The sequence below is a fragment of the Vanessa atalanta genome, chromosome 9, assembly GCF_905147765.1.
Source record: "Vanessa atalanta chromosome 9, ilVanAtal1.2, whole genome shotgun sequence".
NCBI lineage: Eukaryota > Metazoa > Arthropoda > Insecta > Lepidoptera > Nymphalidae > Vanessa > Vanessa atalanta.
Genome location: NC_061879.1, coordinates 5,627,877 through 5,645,194, shown reverse-complemented (window position 1 = coordinate 5,645,194; position 17,318 = coordinate 5,627,877). Strand labels below are relative to the sequence as shown.

Below are 17,318 nucleotides of genomic sequence, written 5' to 3'. Positions count from 1 at the left end.
GAGTGCGGCACTCCAGAAGGTCTCTTTTAATATTAGAAATTGGCGATAATCTGGTAAATGAGAAGGAAGTAGAAGCAAATCTTAATGCATTAGTTTTAATTTTACCATAAGTATTATCAGCATAACATGGCTGAATGTAACGTAATAAAATATATAATCAATGAATACCTATTGATTTTTGTCCACCGTAACTTTGGTCTGTTTACACGAATATACTTACTTACTATTGTAATTTATCTCATTGATCGGCTTATTAGTCACCAGTTATCGTTCGCTCTTTCGAAAGTACTTAATCATTAAAGTCCCAAAATAATCATCAGCAAGTCATTCCGCATAAGATTTTACTTGAATTCTTTAAATGTTTTGCTTGTACGGTCATTTTAAACTCTGGCATTCAGTTTTTTATCGTTGCCTATAACAGAGTTGAACGCCTCAAGCTTTTGATTAAAAATCTCAAAAACATTGCATGACGTAGTACCTCCTATATTTAGAATGTTATTAACTACTCATTGATCAATTTTCAAGAATATCCGAAATAGTTCTTTAACATGCATAAATATATTTAAGTGGTTAGGTAGGATCTACTCTTTGAAAATCACAGAAAACCAGTTTATGATATACCTAATTTATTAGTTGTCGCCTTTTTTTGTTGTTGTCGGTTGGTCGTCAGGTGTTTCGCATAAAAAAGTAGCTTACGTCCTTTGGGTTCAAGTTTGCGTCATAACAAATTTTATCAAATTCGGTCCAGTGGTTTGGTCGTGAAAGAGCAATAGACAGACAGACAGGCAGACAGAGTTATTTTCGTATGTATAATATTAGTATTAGTAGGTATAGATTTTTGAACAAACTCTTCTTACTTCGGTAACATAAATATTATTTTGTAAGTACTTAGACATATATTTATCGAAGTCGTAATTTCATATTTCGGCTATGTCGTTCTCCAACTAGATCTTTTATTGGAATGTTGGTGTGTTCACCTGTAACGTATTCAATTCAAGGTCCGCAAGAGGCTCTGGCGGAAGTCTCGCTCTCGCTGCAGGTGCGGCCAGCAAAGGTGCAAGATCCCAGGGTGCAGACCATTGTGCGAGATGAAGCACGAACAGATCCTTCCACGCTGCGCGTAGTAATACGAGCTGATCACTGGCTGCGAGCGCTTGAAACGGTGCCAAGCACCGAACCCAGCGCACTGCCATGAAAAGAAGGCGTGCGCTTGTTTCCTGAAATCGACTCTACATTTAGCCCCAAATTTGAATTTATGTCTACAAATGTGTAACTATTTATACCGTGGTACTTAATAATTTATCTTTAATAAATATTTAATCGTATTTAAACCAAGTAAACTAGCATCTATACTAATTGACATAATTAAATAGACAGAAAAAAATCTTATACAATGAATCAATATACATATATCTACCGAAGTAGTTTTTAGTACAAACTAAGAAGGTAATTTGTGAGTCGAGATGGCCCAGTGGTTAGAACGCGTGCATCTTAACCGATGATTTCGGGTTCAAACCCAGGCAGGCACCACTGAAATTTCATGTGCTTAATTTGTGTTTATAATTCATCTCGTGCTCGGCGGTGAAGGAAAACATCGTGAGGAAACCTGCATGTGTCTAATTTCAACGAAATTCTGCCACATGTGTATTCCACCAACCCGCATTGGAGCAGCGTGGTGGAATATGCTCCAAACCTTCTCCTCAAAGGAGAGGAGGCCTTTATCCCAGCAGTGGGACATTTACGGGCTGCTAATGCTAAGGTAATTTAAAATCGTTAAGTCGAAGGATAAGTATCCTAATTAGGTAGGTATGCATATTTAGACAAATCTATAGATAATAGGGAGGTACCAATGAAATAGTCGTAATAGTTCCTATTTACATTAATTTAAGTATCGACTAAAGCAAAGTTAAATATAATATTGAAGTTATGTATAATACTTAATATAAGTTATATTTTTGAATTAGATCATTGTTCTCATCAATAAAACGACAAATCAAAATAAGTAGGTACTGGATGTCGATAGGATTTCTTATGTAAGGGTAAGTAACATTAGTATATAACAACTATAGGCTATTAAGTCAACGTCGAGTAATGTAATGGGCGGAGTAAGTCAAGAGAAGGCGAAAAGTCACCCCTCGTCCGTCCAATCGCGGTTCCGCACCCGCCCAGTCAAAAAGACTCCTACTGATTCCAATACCCACACCATTACGAATCACGACATTTGGATTATGATTTCTATGAAATAATATACCTATATAAATAAATAAGAAATCTTTTTAGATAGCCACTACATTTAGCTTAAATAGTATTATTGTTTTTCCGTAACGTTGATTTTATGATTAGGTATGTATGTATTTTACATAGGTACATATTTAATAATCATATACTTAGTGACAACAACAATAGTTCAACTAAAAATTACATATAAATAATTACATCGCAGTTGGAATAAAGTTTCTTGTTATCTACTGATTAACTATTTTTTTTATATATATTCGTTACAAGCGCTATTGTTGAAAATAATACATAACTCAAAACCACAATAGTCCAAGTTTGTTTTTAAACGCAGCAGTGACTATTTGTTACAGTGCAAAAAGGTTTCATCATCACTTTTGTTAATACACACTACTTTAGCTACAATATCCAATATAGCCAAGTTAACGTTGACATAATATTGAATTATTGTCAATGCTCCATATTTTTCTCAGAGTTTGAAAAAAATTTAATTTATATAGGTAATTTTTATTCAACGCGGAAGTAGCTGAGCTGGCAGTATGAAATAGTTCCATTGAACTATAAAAGAAACAAGTGCAAAGATTTCTAAGTCGCAGTCTTGCGCAGTTTGCTAAATTCATTTGAGAATGGCCATGGCTAAAATTGGTTAGCACTAGGAAGATTGCATCATCAGTGATACATAACATATATATATATATGATCAGTATTGCACTTATCCGTCCATATGCAGCGAGTCTACCCAAAAGGCCAGATTGCATGCATTAGATAAGGGTATATAATGTTATATAACCACAAGCCACGTGCTTATCCCTTGCGATTTTTTTACACAGAATACTGATGTAAAACAGTTTTTTTTTAAATAAACGCTTTATTAGCTCTGGCTTGCATAGGTGCCGCATAAGGGTCGCAGTACGGCGGCGGTGCATAAAACAGGCTCCTGACATCACTTTCCACGTGGGTAAAACTTATATCTGCCTTTAAAGTGATAGATAGGGGTAGGTACGATTACAAGGCATTGACTTGCAAAATAAAGTTTAGTAAAACAAAATAACAATAAATAAAATTAAATACAGATATTTTGACCCTGACAATCGCCTTAGATTTATGGCACTGGTGCACTGCTTCACTATGCCCTATGCAGATTGGTCATTAGATTTACGAAATTTACATTTTATGATTTTAGATAAAAATCTGATTGCGTTCGCGTAAAATATATTCGAAAGGACGACTTTCTCAGACGTTATTTAAAATATACTTATATATATACCTAACTCGATTATTGAAGCTTGCAAGAAATCGTAATGCCAAGTAAGTTAAAAAGCTGCAGCCCACTGCACTAGTACGGCTTGGTGGCTATTTTTTTTATTTTATTTTATTTTATTCGGGAAACAAACAGTACAAATTAACATAATTAAAAAAAAAAAAACTTAAAATATAAATCATTGACCAATAAAGTTTCCACAATTAAATAATACATAGAATAATGCGAGCAAGTTAATTACAATTAAAAAAAAAATCTAATACATTAAATAAAAAGTAATATCATATAAACAGAAAATAATTAATAATTATAGTAGAATTTACAAAAATATAATCTTATTAATAATAAAATGCAAATGTAACTTAATATGAATAACAATAATTACTAAGATTTTTTCTTAATTTGTTCAATTAACTTTTGTAAGAAGCCTGTAAAGTAATCAATTGAACAGTATTCTTTGTTGTATAATAAACAAGAACGGTAAATGAAGGCATTTTGTGCATAATTAGTACGTGTAGTATGTAAATTAAATGAAGATTTATTTCGCGAAGATTGTCTTGGACATCGGAAGTTAAGACAATTAAGAAGAAATGGAGAGTCAATAATATTATGTAGTAATTTCAGCAGAAATGTTTCTTCTTCCTTTATCTTACGACGTTTTTCTAATGGGATCAAATAAGGAACACATTGATCAGTAGTAGAATACCTAAATTTTAAATGCTTTAAGAATTTTGTTTGAATTTTCTCTATTTCTTTGATGTAGACTTTATAATGTGGATTCCAAATCACCGAAGCGAATTCTAGTATTGAGCGAACAAATGCATTAAAGAGAAGAATCAAGGTTGTAATATTTTTAAAATCTCTACTAATTCTAAGAACAAAACCAAGCATACGATAGGCTTTTGCAGTAACATACCTATAGTGTTGCCTAAAGGTTAATGAGAGAGGTTAATAGATATACATAGGTATATCAGGTGGTATCCGATAAATACAGATTAAGCACATAATTATTATTAAAGTACCAACAACTACGTAGGTGTGGTAGATTTTTATATCTAAATTTTTAAAAAACTTGCTAATATAAGTGTTTAACTTACTTGCAGTAGTTCCCAAGTTGGCGCTAATGGCGTCCCAAATGCATTTGCTGGCGGACGCAGCAAAGACGGATCACCCTGAAGTTGCAACTGCTTTGCGCTCCACATTAGTTCCTAGATTGTAAATAATTAAATTTTAGTTTTTGTGTGAAAATTATCTATATACATGCTGTTTTCTTGCTTACGAATAAGAGTTTGGGTAAAAGTATTGAAACTATAAGGTAAAGTAACAGCATGTAAATCTCTGCTGGCAAACGCTACCTTTCCGTTTGAGGAAAAGATTTGGAGTTTATCCACTGCGCTGCACCAATGCAATTTGGTGAATACACATGGGACAGTCCTTAGTTCGAGACACTCAGATTTCATCACGAAATTTGTCTACACCGCTGAACACAACAAGAGTTATAACGCAAATTAAATAAATGAAAGTTCAGAAGTACTTGCTTGGGTTTGAAACGAATGTAAATGCGCTTAGGTTAAGAGTCAGGTGATCTAGCCAGTCAACCATATACATATGTTAAACATAATGAATATAAGCTTGTATGTTACAATTGTCGACCTTAATCTTTTTAATCAGAAGTATTTATTCATTTGTGGTATAAATTAATTGATTTTTGATGTTGCACTAACATTATGATAGGTTAAAATGTGTTATGTTCGTTAACAATATCCCACTTAATATGTTAATTATTATAATAACTATTAAAATATTGTTAATGTTGATACCTGGCACTTATCGCTAGACATGAGTATATGAAGTAATCCAGGTGGTGGCGGAGCGAGGAACGGCTCGGGGATGAAAGGCAGTGGGCTAACGGCGCCGGCTCCACCGGCTCCACTTGAACCCGCGGAAGATGCTGTGCTCAATGGCGCTGAATCGTTTATCCCGCTTATATTAAACTACAGAAATAAAATATAAGGATTAGTTTAATAACAATTTTTTTCTAGTTTACTATGAGCTTTGTGCTGAAATGACTCAATGGCTAGAAAATTAGAATCTTGATTCTTGACCAAAAATTGCATGTTTAAACCCGGGCAAGTCTTACTGAGTTTTTATGTGCTTAATTTGTGTTTAACATTACTTCACGATCTACGATGAAGTTTATACAGACTTACTATATACAACTACGTTTTTTGGTAGATGTAAATAAAATAGTCTTGAATAGGACCTAAAAAACATGACCGACATTACTTTTTTCGTTAATATTTATTCTATGAAATAAATATGGCTTACCTGAAAATTAAAAGGTTGCGAAAGGGATGTATAAGGCGACTGTGGAGACAGTTTCAAAGGGTGTGGCTTGTGCGTGTGCGCGAGAGGCGGCGGGAGTGAGCCCAGCACGCCCGGATGTGGCTTCGGTTTGCGGGGACCTCGTTCGTGTTGAACCGCTGCTTAGACAAGATATATCGTACAAAATTAACTACAACAATAACAATAATAGCAATATTAAAATAGTATAGTTATCTCGTTTAATGAAAATTAATATTCTCGTTCCTCTAAAAAAGGAATACATTTTTTAACGAAAAGGTAACTTCGATGTTGTTTAACACGGAGGATTATATAGCCGTGAACCGCTTATTCGCAGCCGATGGCCAATCCCCCGGTAAGCCAGGATCACGTCGCCTATAACCTACATTATAATACCCACACCCAGGCTGTAGTCATACTGTATTTTTATTTGATAATTATCAAATATATAGTATGTAAGTTTTGATCAGTAAATGTTAAATCAGTTTTTAAAACGTGAATCTTTAATTTAATATTAACAATACCTTTTTAAAAATTTCCTTTACATGCCAAATTTTACTTTTTCTGTTTCAAATTTATTAAAAAGAAAAATACTGTAACATAAAAAATAAATTCTATAAAATTATATTTATACATCTGTTATAAATCAAAGAATTTAAATTAAACAATAAATAATTCGTCAGTGCGATCAATGTGTACCGGCCCCAGAGTAATGACGTCACGCAATCAGCTTACCGAGGCTGAGTCCATGAGAATGCGGCTATTGTGTCCGCACATGGCAAAGGCCCGGGCGCATACGTTCGTTCCCGCGCTCACGGCTCATGCCGGCTTAAAGTGAAAATGTGAATAGTGGCGGACACTCCGCACGGGCATAGCTTAAATACTATTTGAAAGGGGTAGAGTGCACATATTACGTATAGTTAAAGATGGATATTTGTAATTTGTAAATAATTCAAATTCAGGCGATAATTATTAGTTAGTAGGCACAATATGTTAGGCTTCAATAAAATATTACGATGTTTTTGAAGATATCTTACAGAAGGGTAACACGACTTTGTAAAGATTTAGCCTACGCTGTAATAGATATTAAATTATAGATACTGTCCCAAATACTTTAAACGGTGTTTGTAAAGTCTTTAGAATTCAGATTTTGACAATTAATAGTTGAAAAGGCAATAAAGTTTATCTACGCCCCAAGCGACGACTTTTATCGGTGATGCAGCGGAGTGTAACAAATATACGCAACTGTAACAAATGTTAACCTTTGTTTATAGGGCGAATGTAATCCCAAATAGAACACGTGCTTTTTTCTCGGCTTTTTCCTCGTCCTTTGCAATTCCGTATAATGAAAAAGCAACCTTTTCCATTGAATATAGAGTTTAAATTTATCTGACGTATATAATCGGAGGGACACTCAAGCCAAGGGGCTTAGTTACGGTGTGACACGGATAAGAGAGGTTTTAATTACAAGTTCGAGAAGAGAAACTAAGTTTGATCTAACCGTCCTTGATATCACACTATACTTACACTTTAAATTAAAACAAAGTTAGAATCTTGTTAGTTATATATTTTGTTTATTACAGCGTCTACTTAACAATGATTTAACTACGTTGTTATGTATCCAATAAAGTTGAATGAATGAAATATATTTATTTGCTTGAAACAATTTTAATATTCAAAACAAAAGCTTTCTTTAAAAGTATTTTATTTAATATGTGATTCATATATAATATGTGAAATTAATACCGATTTTAAGAATACACTTATATTTTTGAACATTATCAGCTGTTCCGCGCGGTTTCATTCAAATGAAACGGTACGCTACGCGCCCGTGAGTGGTAGCGTGATATTATACATTAATTAATTATTTTGTCTTAATAAATGGACTATTTATCTCTAACTTTTCTTAACTTGACTTTTCAGATCAGACTGGTAAGTCCTGAGATATGCGATTATTTAATTATATAAGTTAGTTACTTACTTTCTTGGAGAAGTAGTAACAAAAGGCTTTATTAAAAGTATAACACTTCACCTTATTGCCTTCAGTGGTGCCAGGAGGGCTGGTTCGTTTTTTGCCCAGAGGATCGGAATCGCAATTCAACGAGGAAATTCTGCTAGCATTCTTGCCACAATTCTACGCGGTCATAATTTATACAGTAACTATTTTTAATTAATATTTATATATACATATTTAAGAACATGTTAATAATTCTTTTGTTAATTATAAAAGTATATATAATCATATAGAATTAGCAGATTATTATAGATAGACTCTTGCCGTATTCTCGTATCTACCAATATTATATACTTATTATAGCGTGATTAGGAAATAATCTTAAGCTGAAATAGCATTAATGTATATTATTAAAACAACAACATATATTTTTATAATTATTATGTATTATCTTCTTAAAGTGACGTAAATATCTAAACCTTTTCTAAAAGGCTTTCATTGAATCACATTTGAAGCGTTTAAAGGGAGATTTAACTTCAAAGATCTATCAGCCAAAAGCCCCTTTAAAAAAAACTCTATCGAATTAAAAGCAAACAAACAGTATTTTTCCAAAAGGTATAGCTGTTACAAAAACTACATGCCCCATTGTTCTGTTTGCCCGTAGGCGCTGCAGTCGCGATGTTTATTAAGGTTAATTACTATTTATACTTGATGGTATTTTTTTTTCAATAAATTATTATAAGAAAATAATAATATATTAAGATACTTAAAGTAAGTCAAATTGTTTTCTGCAGCGTATTTCAAATATGCATATTTAGAGATCTACTAATTAGTTTAGGAATGCGATTTGAATCGGTTAAAACTTACAATCAAATTGAAGCAAAGAAAATTATTATATTGTCGGTCCAATGAAAGATTCATATCTTTCAACCCTTGATTCTTGAATTTGCATTTTATAATTTTCATTCATTTTAAATTTTTTTTGTTTACTTAAATGTTTTTTACATAAAATCGAAGCGAAAATCGTAGTGCTTTTTTGAAATTTTAAACCGATTATCCCCTTTTATGTCGTTTATGTTTATTATTATTAAGAAATACAGTCGGCCAACCAAACAATAAAACCAAAAAATAAAAAGTATCCTTGATTGTCTTTATCTATGGTATAATGAACTTACTTATATAGTAAACATAGAAATCCGTGCAGGCGTAATTAAATAATAAACAAACTATTGCGTTATTAATACCATTAGTAAGATGTAAATAATTTCGTCTTTGCACATATATTGTCTTTATAAATATTTTTAAAATCAAATTGTTAACCAAATACCGTAAATAAGACGCTCTTTGTGGACTTAGCACGAGTCCGTTGAAGAACATCTGTTGTAGCAAACTGTAGTAGTAACCCACACCAGATTTCTTGGCGGGGGGGAAGCGAGATAAGTAACTACGTACATATCTACCGTAGCCGAAAATGGAGGTCTGTGGTCGATATTACTATAGTGATGGAAAAGATATCGATATTGGTTTTATATTTTTATGAATCTAAGTAGTTATCATATAATTTAAAATTAAAGATACACTACTGGTAGCCGTTAATTAATAAAATATAAATCTATTCGAGGAAATATAGAAATGTATGCATAGCCTACTTAAGAAAGTCGCATGCATATATTCACATAATCTTATTTACGTTATCGAATAATATTTTAATCAATAATGAGTTCGGCAAAAGGTTCAAAATTAAACTAATTAGAACAATTCCTACCAAAAACCACTTGATCGATAGTTTCTGTTATTTTAGTATCTTTACCTAAATGAAATACGTAAGAAATAAAATTAATCAGAATAACGATTAATAATTTTATCGATATTGTGAGCAATTTTCTTGAGGCCAGACTTGTTTGCGAACAGTTACGCCACCGGGCGACGGTGGGGTGTGATTAATGACCCAATAATCCCAGCTGCTTGCCTCCTAGCCTATGAAAGCTTCACGAAGCCGAATTGGTGAATGGTCAAAAGGTTTACAGACCAAAGCGTAAGACGCATTTGTAAGACTATATTAAACACGGATACAGGAATAAATTTAGCCAAAAATATGACTATAATTTATCATTGAATCAATCGTAAATCCATGTGTTTTTGTATACTAGAGATAATGTTTAATAAAACACCTTTAATAACATAATACGTTGTTATACATTTAAATGATTAATAGTGTCACAATAACTTAATATTTTATTAAATAATTAAAACATAAACATAAAATACAAAGATACTAAGCATATCGTTATATCGTTTGTATCGCTACAAATTTATTTATCTGTAATAAAGCGAGCAAACCCTACGCTGCTTATGACATCACTTCTAATCGTCTAAAGAAGTTGTCCTTCTTCTGAATAGAAAACATGACTAGGAGGATTTCAACAATTGTTGCCACTAAAGAGAACATCAAGCAAGAAATAAGTATATAATATGTTATTGGAATACATTTGATATGTTCGATATTATATATTAATTTGTAAGTATTTCATATAGAGATATAGATACGTTTACAAATAAAACAATAGATAGGTAAGTTTAATAAGATAATAATTTTTAGTTAGATAATTATTTGTAAAGGACGAAATTTTCACTTAAAATTCCAATAAATTTAATGAAAAGGGAATAGTATCGTGTATGTATGTTCGTGATATTTATTTGAGAAGTATAGAGTTGGCGAGATGCTTATAATGACGTAAATTTAGTTTTAAGTTAAGTAATCCGTCTAGGTGCAAATAATAGAATGGATAGATTTTGAAATCACTTATATTAACAATAACTTATTATGATAGGAGGCTGATAGGAGCATTTACTTAAAAAATCGTTAAAAAGGCCGGTGAAAACAAATTCGCAATTTATCGATTAAGATTTAGTTTTGATGTTGGATGGTTAGTTTGGATTTAATGTTACGCTGCGGGATAAACTATATACATAGTATATTTCTAGTACTTCTTTATACCCTATGTCTTAATATAATTTAGAGTCCGTTACACACGATCTTTTTTGTCGAACAGTCAAAATTGGTCAAAAAACGAAACACGAAATAGTGGTCAAGGGGTATAAGAAAGTTCGCGCAAACCTCGATGTAGGAGCTGTGTGGTACTTCGCAAATGTTTTTTTTTTCAGTAGTGCTTCTTTATCATTTGCTCGTAGAAATGTTATTGTACAGGATTCCCAGATAATTGAAATAGTATGTTATCTGTAGCAAATTGTTCATACGTTCTAGTACTTATAACTGTACAAACCAAAAACTGTGCAGTGCGCTATTTAAGGTCGACGATTACACAAGATGCATTTATAAGCTACCGTGTTTCTGTACGATTCGGCAACCTTATATGTAACTAGTTTCTATAGTTGCAAATCTGATGGATTTCTGATAGAATGCAGAATAATAACCTTTTTAAAAACTAAACTACTTAAAAACGTTTATTGGCTGCTGCATTCTGCCCACACAATGCCTCTTACAAGAATATGAGGATTACGCTAGGATATTTGTACTATTTTTTTATATACCTTACTACAATAATATTTCTGTTTTAATTTAGTAAGATATACTACTATCTATTCCAATTGTGTATAAAAATAATTTTTAAAAAAACAATTAGATATCATAACATCCTAAAATCATTTATAAATATATAATCATAAAGTATTTATTTAATAATATTTACAAAAGTATAATTTTAAGGGTATAGTGAGTACAGTGGTGAGGAAAATCTAGATTTTTAATTGAATATGCTCAAGAATCGAGACTATGCAGAAGTATTTTTTTTTTTACTTCAATATATCTACCAAAAATTGGTTTTGCGAAAATCTTCCTCAGTACTGTCAAAAATCTATAAATATTAAAGTTAGTGGAGTGTGGCTCTGCAGATTGGACGTTTTCTGTCGATGTTAAAGTCATTTCGGTGTGTTTAATTTAATCAACGAAAACAAAAAAACGTCATAAAATATCTTTTGAGTACAAACTGCAGGGCCAGGCAATTGCTCGACAATCAGTAGCTAAAGATCTTGGAATACTTTTTGATGACCAATTAACTTTTCGCGATCATTATAATAATATTACAACCAAAGCTTATAAAAATTTGGGTTTCATAATACGTACAACAAAATCCTTCAAAGAATCTAATGCTATTATTTCATTGTATAACACCTTAGTTCGGAGCATCCTGGAGTACTGTGCCGTGGTTTGGTCTCCTTCTTACTATGTGCATTCAGATAGAATTGAAAAAATACAACGAAAGTTTCTAAAAGTATTAACTTATCGAAACAATCTCCATAGACAAATCAAAAGCTACAAAGATCGTCTAATAAAATTCAAAATGACCCCATTAAGTACTCGTCGACAGCAGCAGGACTTGATTACACTTCACAAAATCATACATTCAAATTTAGATTCTTCTGCTTTGCTCGCGAGCATAAATATTAATACGAGGTACAACTGCCGCAAGCCAAAAACATTTTCTTTACAAGTTTTTAAAAACAATACCTCTTTTTATAATCCAGTTATCAGAATGTGCCGCCTTTATAATGAAATAACTAATAATAATAATCATGAAATTGATATTTTTAATATAAACCAAGCGTCCTTTGTAAAAATTGTAAAAAATGTCTATTTTAAAAATGCAATTTGTAAACTTAAAAAATTGTAGTTATTAACGATTATATTTTTTTTGTCTTTTTCGTAAATTCAAACCAAAATTGTTTATTATACCATTTATTTATTTTCTTCTTGTAAATTTAATTCGTGTAACTTCATTGAATATCAATTTTAATATTTTATTTTTGACTTTTTTTTTGTTTAGTCCATGTAATTTAATTTTATTATGTTCTTGATATACCTACTGTTGTTATTGTTTAGTACTAATACATAGTTATCCCCTGTATTGGAATTTGTTAACTGTAATAATTGGCAATCCCGGCATGTTGTGCATGCACCCTTAGGGTTATAATCTGTTCGACACTATTAATGTTTAAGAAATATTCTCTATGTGATTGTAACCTGTTGTGTTTGCCTTAATAAATAAATAAATAAATAAATAAATAAATAAATCTGCTTACATTATTAACTTCTTTATATTCCTTATAAAGAATATATAAAGTATAGATAATATAAAGTATACCTTCAAGAAGCAATATGCAGTGCCCATTTGTTGATAGTTATATAAAATAGGTAGGTATTTACTAATATAACAGTAAAATTCAATTCAGAGAATGATAATATGACCATGATATTCGTATAGATCGTGATTTATATACCTACTACGCAAGTTTATCTCACACGGTTTTTCATGATAAAGGCGGACTGGCTAATGGGCCACCGCATGGTAAGCGGTCACCACAAATATTGGCGCTATAGGAAATATTAACCATATACATCACCAATGCAGTCCCCTAATCTTGTAAACTAAAATGTGCTTCTTTGTGCCAGTATTTACACTGGCACACTTACCCTTCTAATCGGAAATCTACAATACTAAGCATTGCTGTTTGGCGATAGAATATCCGATAAATAGGTAGCTAGAGACGCTTGCATAAAGCTGTACAAATCTATCTCTGCAATCGACTTATTTGAAAGTTGTTCGAAATATAAAACATTATAAGCTATGTGTAATAAAAAGTCCCGTAGTCGATATGTGTTTTTGTTTTGTTTCAAAATTTCAATAATTTACGTTCTAAAATGTAGAACACAGTAATATCTGGCCTCGTAATATCATGATGCTCAATTCATTGCTTTGTTTCTGAGCTTAATACGTATTCCACAACTTTAGTAGCTTTATCTGCCTGTGTATTTATTAACGGTGCTATGTGTTCTTTAACCCTTTCCACTACGCTTAGTTTAGCAAATACGAATTGTCACAGCCACAGTTTATTTTATATCCGTGCGGCTCTAGAAACGGACCTCCTTTGGTGTACGTAAACAGTAAACATTTTGTGACGCAGTTGTGACGTATTTCTTATGGAACTGACCGAACCAATGTTATCGATTACAACTATGACATATGGAAACGCTAGTGGACGACATACTATTAGGTGCTTTTCTTCATGTACCACAGTATGATGAACTGGGCACATGGACATGAACTGGGAACTTGGGCATTTTAAAATATGTATCTTAGCGTATAGACAAGCGGGAGATGACTTTGCTTTATACCTGTAGAGATTGAACATTATACAAAATTTCTATCATCAGACTTGACAAAATTTTATTTCGAACGATAGTATACGTGAATCTAATATGCGGTATGTCAAATTGTGATTTATTAAATATTTATGTATAATTTAAATAACGTCGTCAACGTATAAATATCAACCGCAAGCTAATACCGTTACTAGAATACTTTCCATGGCTACCCCGTCAGTTTGATATAACATTTAACCCTTAACAAGAAGTTGTTCAATTCAGACAGATTTCAAGTTGAACAATAATTTAATTAGAAATACCATCTAAAGGTCACGCATCCCTAAAAATATTTTGATAAAATAAAGATATTTTAATCTATTTTGTTGATAGTCGCATCGACTACTAGGATGTCGATAAATTATCTGAAAACTATTATATTTTTTTGTAACTCCGAAACCAGCTGTTTAGATAAATCTTATACAGGTGCGTTAATTTAACTGACAAAAGGTCGTTTCATAAAACATTAGACTTATGTACTTATGACTATAAGCTGATCGCACAAATTCGATGGTTACGTCATTGTTATTCTATACAACTGCTATTAATTCTTGTTCTATAAAATATTTGACGAGTTCGTTTGACCGTTTGACTATATTACTCAAATTATGTGTTTTGTGTCTGCGAGATTGTTATGTATCTTTATATAATCATTGCTATGAATTGATGACGTTCCTCGACTTTCAGAAGCACTATAGTTTTTCATAATTTTCCGGAATTATATGACAGAGAAAGGTCTTAATTATTTGCTTTGTAAGAGTGAGTTACGTAAGACGACTTCAGCGTTTTGTTTTAAAGTTTCAGCTTCATTTGGGGGTACATATTTTATATATTGTTTTCTCAATATTGCTGTTCTCTCCCAGACCTTGTTTACAAGTTAATGCTGATCCCTTTAATTTAAATATGTCTTTATTTACAAAACACAATACACACACAAACAGATTTTTTTATGTACAAAACCGAACTTAATTATTGAAGACTATTCTACCAGTCAACCTTCACGCTAAGGAGATACATAAAGACTATACTATAACTGTTAAAATAACACTTATATAAATGATATAGATAAAAATAATATAACTATAAATACAGTATATAAAACAAAATATTTGATAAGAAATCTTTATTGGATAACAGCAACAGTTTAATGATTGCCAACACCATAGTTCTTCTCATTTTTAGGGTTCCGTAGCCAAATGGCAAAAAATTGAACCCTTATAGATTCGTCATGTCTATCTGTCTGTCTGTTCGTCCGTCTGTCACAGCCATTTTTTTCCGAAACTATCAAATCGAATCAATTCAAAATATACTTTATTCAAGATTTACAAGCAGTTTTATATTGTCATTTAACAAATTATATTATTAAAGCTACCACTGGTTCGGAATGTAGATTTTACCGAGAAAAACCAGAACTAAACGCAGTAGTACCTCTATTTCAACATCTAAAAATACAGTCATGTTAGTTATATACAATTATATATGTATGTAATATATCCTGCCCGGAAGTCAACAAGCTCTCTCCACACTTTTTTATCATCTAAATCTAATCTTTTTCCGAATAATATGCCTTCTTTTAGAATTATACTGTTGCAACTTGGTAAGTAGATGTATTCTGTTAACTACGTTAAGAGTTTCATACAAAAATAGAAAAAAAAAACCAATAAATTTTGGGGGTCCCCCATAATTAGAACTGAAACTCAATTTTTTTTCATCAAATCCTTACATGTATCTGTGGCTAGGTCTTAAAAAATGATATTGAGTTTTCTAATATTTTTTTAAGCTGAATATTTTGCGCAAGAGACACTTCCAAAGTGGTAAAATGTGCCGGCCCCCTAGAACTTCTGTAATAAGAGAATGATAAAACTAAAAAAATATATATGATGTACATTACCATGCAAACTTCGACCGAAAATTGGTTTGAACGAGATCTAGTAAGCAGTTTTTTTTAATACGTCATAAATCGTAAACCGCAATTTACCTCGAATTCAATCAACTCAAATACATATAAAAATACAAAAAAAATACACTATTATTAAAACGTCGATCAAAGTTACAAGGAACTACAAGAACTTTTATATTATGTTACTTGCTACTACGGAACCGTTCATAGGCGAATCCGACTCGCACTTTTACTTTTGCCGCTTTTTTTGTTTTAATATGAGTCTAGTGCCACTATGTTAATAATTTCTTAAATTATATTTGGTTACGGCCGAGAGGCGAGGCATCTGTGCAGATGAACTAATGCCATTAAGATTGGTGATAAGTAATAAACGTCTAAGCTAAATAGAATAGGTTTAAATAAGAATAAAATACAAAAAATCGAATGTAGTGTCTTGCATTAAAATGTTAACTTTTTAGTAGCACGGTATTTCTATGGAATATTGTGAACTGAAATCTTAATTTTATTTAGCGGATTGATAATAATTACAAAAAACTTACTGATAATTATTTTTTTGCGCCCTTTAGTAATTTTCATAAAAAAATGCTTTATTACTTAACATTAATATTACAAATACATCGAAGAGGACTGATTTATTTCTCTTGGAAAGAGCGTTCCGTCGGGATTTTATTTTTATAACACTGCACATATTCCTAGTTAAGTCTCAATGTATCAATAAGCATATTGTATATGAATGAAAATGTTAGATAAATGATTTTATTTTAATAAATTAATAATCAGTGCAAGTATAATCGAAAAATTTTTACAACTTTACAAGGGCAATTAATCTTTTATACTTTTATCTTATATTGTTACTTATTTACATTTTATTTCGTCTTGAATTCGATTCGATATGTTTGTAAGTTAATTACTTCTTTAAAATATTTTTAGACGGAATAAACCAAAGAGATTTTGTACGGTTCCTCTCGCTTAAGATGGCAAACAAACTGTACAGGAAAAGTAGAATGTATTGAATTATATTTCAGTAATAAACAAAAATAAGAGGACGACATTAAAGCCCTATAGATGTGCATCGAAATCGTCGCGTGGAAAATATTCGCTGAGAGAACGACCTCATGTCCCGACATTCGTTTCAACGTTAATTCCAGCCGCATTTGTTCCATTACATTTCCGACACAAAGTAGATACGCGTTTGCCGAATTGACTAGGTGGATGCGACCAGGCGAACCTAGGTAGAAGGGGACAACACGAGAAAATCACCTGTGTGCGAAAGGGAGGTAAGATTAAAAGTGAGAAAGATGTATTCAGAAGTGAAATAGTCTGCTGGCTGAGCACATCATCATTAACGAGCCAGATAGGGCGGAGGGCAGCGAAGAGGCAGAGGGGGCGCGTCAGGTGGGTAATA

General features: G+C 31.9%; 1 protein-coding gene across 1 annotated transcript in view; it reads right to left on the bottom strand.

Annotated features, from left to right (window-relative positions):
• LOC125066416 (protein dissatisfaction) overlaps positions 1-17,318 on the bottom strand; it is a 31,433-nt gene that overhangs the window by 1,327 nt on the left and 12,788 nt on the right. Inside the window, exons 4-7 of the mRNA XM_047674483.1 lie at positions 5,825-5,979; positions 5,317-5,490; positions 4,594-4,704; positions 978-1,217 (exon numbers count right to left, since the gene is read on the bottom strand). Coding sequence (XP_047530439.1) covers positions 978-1,217; positions 4,594-4,704; positions 5,317-5,490; positions 5,825-5,979 — 680 coding nt within the window. The remainder of the gene's footprint in view (positions 1-977; positions 1,218-4,593; positions 4,705-5,316; positions 5,491-5,824; positions 5,980-17,318) is intronic.